An 11,630-nucleotide genomic window follows, 5' to 3' on the forward strand; every position below is an offset into this window, starting at 1 on the left:
TTACACAAACATACGGACTACTTCCATCGAAACATCGAAGTAAGATGCGGAGGAGGAAAGTAATAAGCCAGCACTTACACACACGCGGCTCCATCTCCGCCAACCTATCAAATGCAACACCCCCCAATGATCTTCTCCGTCTCACGTTTCAGATTCCCTATTTTCCCCTTTGCGACGGGAGGATGTGCTTACGTTACCCATACATAGGTAGACTCCATCTCAACATAACCATCTAAAACCACGAGCAAATGTAGTTACATGTTTCCTTCGCGAAGCTGGCTCGGGGGCGGGCAAGAGTACCGCATTTAGTGTGTGAAGATGTGTGCGGGACACAGTTAGGTTCGAGTGCATTTAGGTATACTACTTTATATACGGGCGCTCACCGCCTACCTCGCGAACCAACGTAGGGAAGTGGATGTATTAATAACTCCATAAATTCTCCCTACCCGCCACCATTTAGGAAATCTACAGATTGGTGGTATTAGATATACTCTGCGTACCCTTCAGACCTCTTAAAGAAACCCGTAGGCGTCTGTCTGTCTGGCTGGCTGGCTGGCTGGCTGGCTGGCACATTTGAGCAGCGAGAGAGGTCGCACATACGCGTTCCAGCGTCGCCAAGCCTCGGTACCTGCATGGGCTGGAGTCGCCATTGTCCATCCCGATACGCTGCTGTGCGACCTCCCCCCCGCGTATGTGTGTGCGTCTTCATGCATTGCGTTGTTGCGTGCGCATGGGTTGGCTGGTGAGTTGCTGCGTGAACTGTCTTGTCTTGATCATGTTGCGTGAGTGTGATGTATTTTCTTTTTGCGGTTAGGAGAGGTGGTATGGAGAGTATAGTTGATGAGATGATGATGAATTATCCGTCTAGTGATAATTATATTGTATAGGCAGGAATGGAAAGACAAGAGGAGAGGAAAACACCCATATTTACGCCCGATTTCCTCCCATTTTTAATAGGTATAAAAGAAACACCACCCGCCTGTACGTATTCAAAAGTTGCTGCTTTCATTTTTTTGGGCCGTGATGGTTGAACGCCATGTGGAAATGCTTTTTTGGTCCATTTTTGGCCTTCGGTTGAAGAAGGCATGAAAGGGAAATTTCTTTTTCGATGTGAGGACAATTGCACGATGGCAGTTGTCTAGTACAGCACACGTGTACGGATGCGAGCTAAAGAGAAAGATATAGGTTAGTATTCGTTACATGATGCTCTGTGTGGCGTGGTAGACTTACGAGCAAGTGCTTCGAGGGACTCGTAGAGATCCTTGAGTTCTGCCTCCTTGACGTCGCTGATATCAGCCATGAGGTAGGCAACCTATTCATTAACAGTCAGTTCAGTGCTTCGATAGTTGACGCCCGGAATAACTCACATCGCCTCTTGAATCAGACATCTGCTTCTCGATGTTGTGGTTGACCAGGACCCTATTCACTGTAGCATTTTGTCAGCTCATCATCTTCACCCATCAGTTTGCATATGACTTACCTTGACCAAGCACACCGGGGACGTTCTTGTGAATGTAAATCACACGGACCGAGTTCGGCTCATCCAATGTCAAAGAGCGGAGGTTGACCTCTGGCAAGTTGACGGCCCCCAGGGTGATACCCTCGTTGACGTAGCGGACGAGCGCAGTGCTGACCTCTGCTCCGATTGCGCTCTGTGCTTCCTCGGTGCTGCCACCAATGTGAGGCGTAAGGATCAAGTTCTTCAAGCTACGGAGGTCTTTGGTCCAGGTGTTGAGATCGTTGGTGAAGTAGTCACCGTTGCCTCCGGGCTCGTTGGGGTACACGTCGAGCGCAGCACCGGCGATGTGGCCGCTGCGCATGGCCTCGATGAGCGCTGGAATGTCAACGACAGTGCCACGGGCATTGTTGAGCAAGTATGATCCTTGCTTCATCGTCTCCAACTCAGTCTTTCCGATAAGGTTCTTGGTATCCCCGGTTTCCGGAACGTGGAGAGATACGAAGTCTGCCTGTTCGAGCAGATCGCTCAAGCTGGTCACCTGTCTCGCCGTTCCCAAGCCCATCATGGTCAACACATCGTAGTAGATCACCGACATACCCATGGCCTCTGCCAGAACGGACAATTGGCTACCAATGTGTCCGTAGCCGACTATGCCCAAGGTCTTTCCACGAATCTCCCAGCAGCCCTTGCTGACCTTATTCCAGGTTCCATTGTGGAGTTCCATGGATCGGTCCGTCAGCTGGCGCGCAAGAGCGATGATCTCAGAAATGACGAGCTCGGCGACCGATCTCGAGTTGCTGAAGGGGGAGTTGAAGACGGCAATACCCTGCGAGGCAGCAAATTGGAGGTCCACCTGGTTGGTGCCGATACAGAAGCATCCAATAACAATCAAGTTCTTAGCCTCCTTGAGGATTCTCTCGGTAAGCTTCGTCTTCGATCGGATTCCAATGACCTGGACATCGCGGATCTTCTCGATCAACTGATCCTCGGGAAGACTGCTCTTCAAAGCCTCGACCTGGTAGCCCTGCTCCTTGAGGATTTCCACGCCAGCCTGGTTGACATTTTCCAACAATAGTACTTTGATATCCTTTGTGTCGAATGGCTTCAATTGCTTCGAAGGCAAGAACGGTGCGGCCACACTTCCGGAGCGGCCATCGTTGTAACTGCCGGGAGGAGGGGCACGGAAGCTCGTGGGCGGGCTATGGAATGCGAGAGTTGGGCTGGTACTTAGAGAAAGGGAGTTCGAAACGGTGCGCGCGAGGCTGCCTGCAATGTCTTGAGGGGGCGACATCTTGTGGGTTGTGTGCAAGCAGTATGGAAGTGTCGGGTGGAGGTTTTTGCTTCTGGCGTGATGGATTAAGAATATGTCTGTCTTCGTTAAATGCACGCTCTAGGATCTAGGATGAGGAGAGGGAGAAATACGTTTAGACAGAGAGGCTGTCAATGAGGAGTAGGGTGTAGGAAAGAAAGTTGAGTTGGGTGCGGAGGGGTGGAGTGGAGGAGTGGGTGTATGTATTGGCTATGACGAGGATTATCGAACGTCAAAAAGAGTGAGCAATTGCAACGCAGGAGATTGTTACGGAGCTATTTGAATATCAATGAATGGACTACGAGTTAACAAGAGACGATCTTGACTTTATTTAAAGCTTTAGTCGGATGAGTGTTTAGCTAATCTTCCTTCCCACCGTGAGTCAATGAGTCGCGCCAAAGGCCGTGACTGAGAGATTTAGAAAATTACCTCCTAGTCCGAGTATTGATGAGAGAAGCGGGACATGATGCAAGACCCCGACCAACCCCTCTGCCGACTGGCCCGCCATCTGTGGCTGAAGTCGACGCGCCACAGCTTCTACCTAAGCGGCGATAGGACAATCCTCAATTAAGAGTTGATTACTATGGTTAGTTGAAAAAGAAATGAAGAGAAAAAAATGACGAAAGCACGTGCTTGGAGGGGCTCACCAAGCTCCGCTTTCGGCCTCCCCAACAATATATCCAACTAATGGTATTACTTATACTATTATATACAGAACAGGCGATGATAACATGTCACGCACACATACCCACACACACTCAAGCAAGCCGGCCGGAGAATGGGAGAAACGGGAGGGGACAGATGGTGAGCAAACGCCGACATTATAGTAGTGTGCAATTTCCATGTGTAATGCTATTTCGTCCCATGAGTACCTTAGGTACCTACCTAAGGTACATACATACATATGCAATTACAATCAGTCACCCAGGGATGTTTCTTAACATTTACGGGTTTTTATAGGATAAATTATTCTTTTCTTTTTAAATCAAGTGGACTGACTCTAGCGTAAATGGAAATCGTCATTGTATACCCCTTTCGTCAGAATCATCAAACACATCACGCCTGATGATTGGGAAAATCGACCCGACTTCTCGTGTCGTTATTTTCGTCCAAGATTTATTGAGGGCCCGGTTTTGCCTAAACATAGATCGAAGCATCAGATTTGCTCCAACCTCAACCCAAACAACCACTTTCCTCTACAGATCAGGGTTGCGGAATTTCCAAGAGAGGAGATGGAGAGAGAGCCTGGAGGTAGTGGGGAATCGAGAATTGAGAAGATCTACAACTTCTCAGTGTTGGACATGGGCCACTGGTAGCCTGCAAACGTATTAGTACAACGAAATGTGATATTGCATTCTGTGGGGAAGCCAGAAACTTACCAGCAGCGTCGCTGAATTTGTAACCGTAGGATGCGGTGAAGTCATCAAGGACAGCAGGTCCGCGGGAGCCTAGCAGATGTTAATGATTTGCAATCGCGTGAAATCGAGATCAAGGGTCTTCATTACCATAGGGATACTCCATAGGGATGATCTCCTTGTTGTCGTCCAAGTAGTGCAGGAGTGGCGAGAAGATTCTCCAGCTGGCATCGAGCTCATCGTCTCTAACGAAGTTGGAGTGATCACCCTTGAGAGCATCAAGAATGAGCGACTCGTAGGCCTCGGGGATCTTGAGGTCAGAGAATCGTCGTCGGTAGGTGAGGTCGAGCTCTGTGAGGACGGTCTGCATGCTCAAACCGGGCAACTTGGAGTTCATCTTGATGTACACACTCTCGTTGGGCTGGACTCGGATGACGAGCTCGTTACGGGGAATGTCCTTGAAGATTCCGGAGGTGACATCCTTGAATTGGATGCGGACCTCAGTCTTCTGCTCATTCAAAGCCTTACCGGCCTTGAGGATGAATGGCACACCGTCCCAGCGCTCGTTCTTGATGTATGCAACCATGGAGGCAAAGGTAGGGCACCTTGAATCCTTGGGAACTGTGTCATCCTCCTTGTAACCGGGCTTAGTGCCGTCCAAGGACTTTCCGTACTGGCCAATGATGACGTTCTTTGGCTCGAGGGCGGGCATGCCACGAAGGACGCGGACCTTCTCGTCACGAATGTCCTCAGCGGAGAAAGAGATGGGTCGCTCCATGGTGAGCAAGGTAAGGACCTGCAACAAGTCTAGATGCTGTTAGCCGCTGTGTGTCGCACCCAGAAAAGGTGCCCTCTGGACTTACGGTTCTGCATCACGTCACGGATGATGCCGAATTCGTCAAAGTACCCTCCTCGGCCCTCGGTGCCAAAGGGCTCCTTGAAAGAGATCTGTCATGCGTCAGAGACATGTTCCAGCGTCCCGCTTACGCAATTCACTAACCTGCACATTGTCGATGTGGTTCCTGTTCCAGGTGGCGCCAAAGAACTCGTTACCGAATCTGAGGATAAGGATGTTCTTCACCATCTCCTTGCCCAAGTAGTGGTCAATTCGGAAAATCTCATCCTCGTTCCAGTCGGGCGCAAGAGCGCGCTGGAGCTGTCGGGAGCTGTTAAGATCTTTGCCGAACGGCTTCTCGACCTTTCCGAATCGTCAGCATCATGAAGCAGCAGTCAACGAGCGGGTGTGCATCCCCAATGGAAAACCTACAATGATTCGTGCAATGCCCTTTGTGGGATAGCAGTTGCGCTTGAGGTGCTGTGAGACAGTGATGAAGACGCTGGGTGGGAGCGCCATGTAGAATATCCTGTGTGTCTCCTTGCGGCCAGACTCGAGCTCCTCCAAGTGCTTTGTGAGGTTGACGAAAGACTCGTCCTGGTCATACTGGCCAGAAACGTAGGTGCAGAAGCTGGCGAACTCCTCCAATTGCTGCTCGAGCTCCTTGGTGGGGGTCTTTATGTAGGACTTGACACGGCGGATGTACTCCTCGTGGTCCATCTTTGTGCGGGCATATCCGACAATCTTGACATTCTTGGGGAGGAAGTTGTTTCGGTGCTGTAGAGGGGATCAACGGGGTTGGTCTTGGGAGTGGGACGGCACAGGACTTACGAGGCCAAAGAGAGCGGGGAACTGTGATACAGAAGTCAGCCAAGTGGAAAGTAGAAGCTTCGGTGGCGGCGGTTACTTACGGTCTTCTTCTTTGCAAGGTCACCAGATGCTCCAAGGACAATGATGATGGTGTTATCCTTGAGCTCGAGGGTGCTGCCAATCGCTGTACGTTAGCCACGGGTTGTTGCAAGTCACCGTGCACGGCGGCCACCAAAGTGCGCTCAGTTGCCCCTCATTCTGCAGCTCATCGCAGCGTCATGGAGGACAAATGCAGGCAAATTACCAGGAAGATCAATGGCTTCAAGGTTTGAATAGCCCGGGACAAACGGGATAGAAGATTTGGCAGGGAAGGGGGATCGAGTCGAAGAAGGACAAGTTTGGGAAATGGAGCAATGACATACCCGGCATTGACCTCGACGTCAGGGTGGATGACGGTGTTGGACATTGTTCTGATCGCGGGTATCTGCAGAGAGGCGCCCCGCAAGTCAGTAATGAATCAATTAGGCAAAGTGAGAATGAAAGAGAGAAGAGTAAAGAAGCTGGAGAGAGTGATGAAGGACAAGTAGATGGCGGAAGTAGTCGGCAATTGAATTGTCCTTTTTTGGGAGGGTGGGAAGTAGAGAGGGAGGGAGGGGGGTTCGCTTTTAAGCAAGTCGTCGAGAAGCTGGCGGGGGGCGTCGGCGTCGGCGGTGGGAAGAGGCAGACACAGTAGCAGCCCAGCAGAAGCAGCACCAGCACCAGCACCAAACGGCACCAACAGTACCAGCACCAGCACCAGCTCCAGCACCAGCAGAGACGCGCCGTACCACCCACCCAACAGGGAGGATAGAGGCAGCAATCCCCTTCTCGGACAGCCACCGACAGTTTGGACTCGTAACAGACCAAGTGGGGGAGAGGGGAGAGATGGGGCTTGAGAAAAGGTTCCTCAACCCATAACCCATATTCTACCCATCATCGCCCCATCCTGGTGTGTCCCTGTGTCTGTCTGTCCCTGATTGACCGAAATAATGCTGATGCTGCTGCTGCTACTGTTGGTGTTGCTGGCTCTGCACACTTGGTATGAATGCACGGTTTCTGCTGCAATTTGCATATGCATCTGCCTTTGCCTTTTTTCTCTGTGCATGTCCGAGTGGGTAACTCGAATTGGTCGCTGTCTGGCCTATCTTGCTCACCGCAGCAAAGATGCGACCGTTCATCCAATTGTTCTCTCCAATTCGCAATCGCAATCAAGCGCTCAACAAAGTGGCCGCGGCGGTTGGCAGTGACGTTTTAGGAATGATAGACTAGTAGAGGGGCACTCGAGAAGATGCCCCCCCCATCAAGGTCCAACACACACCAACAAAGCTTCAGGCATAAACAACACACACACTATGGCGCAGCCACTGGGCTCTCTCTTTGTCTCTTCTTTCTCGTTTTCGATAAACAAAAGTAGAAAAAATTAAATCACACATACCTTCAACAGAAAGTAGTCAGGGGAATCTCGTTGTAGGAATCCGGACGATCAATGTCCCGGAATGGTTCCTCGCTAGTGTGTCGCTGTCTGTTAATCCGTGTGCTGAGGGAACCGGCCGAGGGAAGACGAGGGAAGCAAGAGGAGCAAGTGAAGAACAATAAGAGGAGAAGGAGGAAATGAGAAGAGTTCAACAGCGGAGGAGGCGGGAGTGAGGGGTGGTGCCTTTTGTATAGTAGAGTAAAGCTCCAGGCTGGACCACGACCACAGGACAGGATAGGGCAAGACAGGGCAGGACAGGGCAGGGTTAGGTAGGTTCAAGGGTTAAGGGTACGGGCAATAATGATGGATTATGGATGGGAGGGGACGACGACGAAGTGTTTTTCCTTTTCCCAAAGCGTAATTGTAGCCGTAACCGTAACGTTTACTCACAAGTGTTCTTCATACTCATTATCAGTAAGCCGCCGCTCGCCTTTGACAGCAACTCCGCTGCTAACGCCGAGCTACCATCCTCCCCACAAATACTCTGACTACTACCAACTACTACCAAGTTACTACTACTAATCTTTTGAATACCTCCTCCATGTTTACTTTATTACTACTAATTAATGGTATTTATTTCCGCTCCCTATGATTTTCTAATCAATGGATTGTTCTTACTTATCTTTGTAAGGTGGGGCCGTTGCATCATCGCTCGTCCAGTATACCATCTAGGTACCTACGCATGTACCCAAGAGTACCCATACTTTACACACAGAGAATACCAGAACAAATTGATATGTATGAACCATAAACACCCTCTGTTCTCATCCGGATTTACCACTCACTAGTCGTAACTATGGCTTGTTCCTAGACAGCATAATACGGAGTACCTACCTAGGTATACCTAAGGTAACGACCTACACCATACCATACCATACCACAGATACCGTACATGGTATTAGCTACCCTCGTACAATAACCATAGTTACCCATTCCCCGACCCCCGATAGTCGAAGCTCCCCACCAGATCTTCCTCCGACCCCGGAATCGAATATTCGATTCGATACCTACCTAGGTACGGTACGGTACCTAGGTAGTTACATGTAGCAGCACAGTGACATACAAATACCTACAGATAACTCCGTACATGCAGACTAAATACTCACATCATCATCATCGTCGTCGTCGTTGTCGCAGTCTGCCTCACTGTTCCAGATCTCCATGACCACGTAACCCACCATACTGATGGGGTTCACTGTGGAGGGTCGCTGGCTGGCCTGGCTAAACACACCCACCCATCAACAGTGCACACATCGGCGTTTCTGTCCATGCCAACCCACCGATAGTTACAACAACATCCATCCGTCGATACGCTGGGCGTATGTACATACGTGTACCTGGGTATCTCATCCTACTCCATTAACCAATACTACCGATCGCTACCTCTATTGTATTTGTTGGTACTGGTATGAATACAGGTACACGCAACTCACGTCCATTGATCTTTGTACATAGTTACTCCACGGCCGCGAACACAGCTAGAAACATTCAACTAAGTCGTATGTACGGGTAACGGAGGTACCCAGCCAGTAATTTATCCACCACTACGACTGCACAATGGAACAAGATTCAACCCGCCCGCCGTCGGCCTCTGGCCTTTGCACGAGGCCAATTCTCACTTCCCCCTTCGCTTATTGCTGGTTACGTTGGGATTACACTGGTTGACTGGCCACTACCACGCATTTCCGTCTCCCTCCTCCCACCCAAAGTTGCCAACCCCCCCGCCATTCATCCCACCCTCATCAATTCTTATGTGCCACCGCTGCCATGCCACCCACTTCGGATTTTCAATCATTGCATCTCCGGTATTCATCTGCGATAACTTCATTGTTGTTGGACCCCAATCTTCTGACCTCGAAAGAATTTCCATCGTGCCCCGCGGAGGTAACCCTTCCTCTTTGCTACCCAGCCATGCTATCCTCCTGAGGTCGTGTATGTTTGGTCTCACCGCGGCGCCCCGCTACTCGCTGTCCAGGAGGGAACGATAAGGATGATTGATACGTTAATAAGCAGCTTGCCAGGTTCATAGCGCACCTGGTCTGCTCAACTAAAAAACCAACCTACACAGTGCACACACACTCAAACCTTACCTAGGGGACCAAAATCCGCGTGACGACAGTAGGAAATGGTCGGATTCCAAACAGGTAATTGGGTGGATAAAAGATGCTAAGGGAATGGGAATGGGAAAGGCTATCTACCTACTCGTATGCTTCGATAATCTTGATGCACCTATTCATTACCACGACGACCGTCTGCTAGGAGGCATGTAGGTTTGTACATCATGTTCATAACTACATGCAGTACGTCACTTCTCTTTCCCCTTTAGCACACCCTGCCGAAGAGCCCTGTTGATCCATCCAACCCGATTGAATCGATCTTTGCCCTTCGATCCCTGATTATGCTTGCCCATGGACGTCCAAGAGAACAGCATAGTCCCAACAGATCATGTTCGTCTTTTGATTCGTTCCACTCGTGGTATGGTTATACATGTACTCCGTACATGGTCTGTACGCATTAATCTGTATTGAAATCCATACTTACACTGAACACTTTCATGGATCGCATTTCACTCATTATCTAGAGGTATCCAGTGCAACCAGTGCAGCCAGACATTCGGAAGGATATTCTTTTCTATATACTCCGTACCCCTTCAAAGATCCCTTTTAACACCTTCGTATACTCGATAATCGCGAATTGATATACTGCAAGGAGCATACAGGATGATAAAATGTACACTCTGATTATTCGATGTAGACGCAGACCATATGAAGCAAAAGTGCACACAGATGGAGGTGCTGAGGATTTGAGGATTGGTGACTGCCGTTTTGGGAATTTTCGTCGCTTAGTCATTAGCGCGCGAACCAAGCGAACATTGCGAATTGGAGATGTGCGAAATTAAGACGACGACGACAACTAACCCGCGCAGCAACAGCCACGACCACTCCCCGAGGTCCTTGAACCCTTCGAATCTCATACCCATTCTTGAGGAGGCCAGGAATCGCTCATCATGTCTGAGAAGTCCCACCGCCGTAAGTTTTGACCGATCCACGGATTTCGAACCCATTTGTGTGCGCTCCTCTCGCTAGAGACTCGCGATACTGGGCTGTGGCCGCAACGCAACCAACATTCGCCTGCCCGAGGAGGACGACAGAGGGGGATGGGGACATGAGAGAAAAAGAACCAGGCTGACGTTCATCACTTGTATAGTCTACGTGAAGGGCAAGCACTTGTCTTACCAGCGTGGGTGAGTACCGTCCATCTACAACCTCCCACAGGAACGATTTCGCTTACGGTTCTTCCCTATAGCAAGCGCAACACCAACCCCGGCACATCTCTCCTCAAGCTCGAGGGTGTCGACGACACTGAGGCTGCCCGTTTCTACGCCGGAAAGAGGGTAGCATACGTCTACCGTGCCTCCAAGTCCATCCGAGGCTCCAAGATCCGCGTCATCTGGGGAAAGGTATGAGAACTCCGTACACCCGTTGAGTCACTTGAATCAATCAACTAACATTGCTCTCTCTCTAGGTCACCAGGCCGTAAGCATACCACCCGTCTCCGCTACCTTCTTCGAGATCCCATCCAACTAACACTTATCTTCACAGCCACGGCAACAGCGGCGTCGTTCGCGCCAAATTCCGATCCAACCTCCCTCCCAAGTCCTTCGGTGCTTCCGTCCGCGTCATGCTTTACCCTTCTTCGATATAGACACTTCTGCGAGATGCTTTGGGGACGGTGGACTGTAGACGTGGAACGGCGACGGCCACGTCCCGGTAACGACATGGCCCGAACACACACAAAATAAAAACAAAAGGGCGCGACTGAGAGCTGGGAGACTTTCGGGCATGGCGAATTGTGTTCAGGCTGGTTATCGGAATGCTCGATTGTCTTGTTTTCTTTTTTTCAACTTTCTTTTTCGGAAGGGAACCAAAGGGAACATTTCAAAAAGAGAGAGAGAGAGAAAAAAAATTAAGGACAATTTGGCAACATCATCATGATTCCTCCCCTCAGGATTCTTCAAATGGGAATGATCAAATTCGAATCTCCGTCGTTGATACCGTGATGAAGTGGTCTTGAATGACGTGCATATCCTCTGCGAGCATGACGAACATGGATGTGTATGATCGAACGACTCGATTCCATACGCAAACCTACTGACCATTAGAATGAACAGCAATGACGTCCAGTGACAGCTCCGAGGCCTCAACCTACGCACAAACAGACAGGCAGACAAACAGACAACACCGACGCTCTCAATCGCCAAAACTACATAATGATGCCCTTTGCACACCCATATCACCATCCAGTATTACCTGCCTATACAACGACCCGTTAGCAAGATACTGCAAAGT

At 50.0% G+C, this 11,630-nt stretch overlaps 4 protein-coding genes across 4 annotated transcripts; 2 read left to right on the top strand and 2 right to left on the bottom strand.

Annotated features, from left to right (window-relative positions):
* Nucleotides 1-1,138: 1,138 nt before the first annotated feature.
* BU24DRAFT_412186 (D-3-phosphoglycerate dehydrogenase) lies at nt 1,139-2,750 on the bottom strand (the record flags this gene model as incomplete). Its single annotated transcript, XM_033526095.1, has 4 exons — nt 1,139-1,167; nt 1,231-1,312; nt 1,368-1,426; nt 1,481-2,750. The coding sequence occupies 4 exons, from the start codon at nt 2,748-2,750 to the stop codon at nt 1,139-1,141; spliced, it is 1,440 nt and encodes a 479-aa protein (XP_033381207.1).
* A 1,137-nt stretch (nt 2,751-3,887) lies between these two features.
* On the bottom strand, nt 3,888-6,333 carry BU24DRAFT_259984 (glucose-6-phosphate dehydrogenase). The gene is made up of 9 exons (XM_033522485.1): nt 6,191-6,333; nt 5,870-5,942; nt 5,790-5,810; nt 5,391-5,735; nt 5,124-5,321; nt 4,987-5,071; nt 4,274-4,930; nt 4,148-4,216; nt 3,888-4,085 (listed from the first exon to the last, which is right to left on the bottom strand). Exons 1-9 carry the CDS (start codon nt 6,232-6,234, stop codon nt 4,048-4,050), a joined length of 1,530 nt encoding a protein of 509 aa, XP_033381208.1. The 5' UTR covers nt 6,235-6,333; the 3' UTR covers nt 3,888-4,047.
* A 225-nt stretch (nt 6,334-6,558) lies between these two features.
* BU24DRAFT_425474 (uncharacterized protein) lies at nt 6,559-7,512 on the top strand. The gene has a single exon (XM_033528747.1). The coding sequence runs from the start codon at nt 6,797-6,799 to the stop codon at nt 7,052-7,054; it is 258 nt and encodes an 85-aa protein (XP_033381209.1). The 5' UTR covers nt 6,559-6,796; the 3' UTR covers nt 7,055-7,512.
* Nucleotides 7,513-10,288: 2,776 nt separating this feature from the next.
* Nucleotides 10,289-10,986, top strand: BU24DRAFT_412188 (uncharacterized protein; the record flags this gene model as incomplete). The annotated part of the gene is made up of 4 exons (XM_033526096.1): nt 10,289-10,310; nt 10,521-10,741; nt 10,807-10,817; nt 10,884-10,986. The coding sequence occupies 4 exons, from the start codon at nt 10,289-10,291 to the stop codon at nt 10,984-10,986; spliced, it is 357 nt and encodes a 118-aa protein (XP_033381210.1).
* Nucleotides 10,987-11,630: the final 644 nt, after the last annotated feature.

Source organism: Aaosphaeria arxii (genome assembly GCF_010015735.1).
Source record: "Aaosphaeria arxii CBS 175.79 unplaced genomic scaffold BU24scaffold_7, whole genome shotgun sequence".
In the NCBI taxonomy this organism is placed as follows: domain Eukaryota; kingdom Fungi; phylum Ascomycota; class Dothideomycetes; order Pleosporales; genus Aaosphaeria; species Aaosphaeria arxii.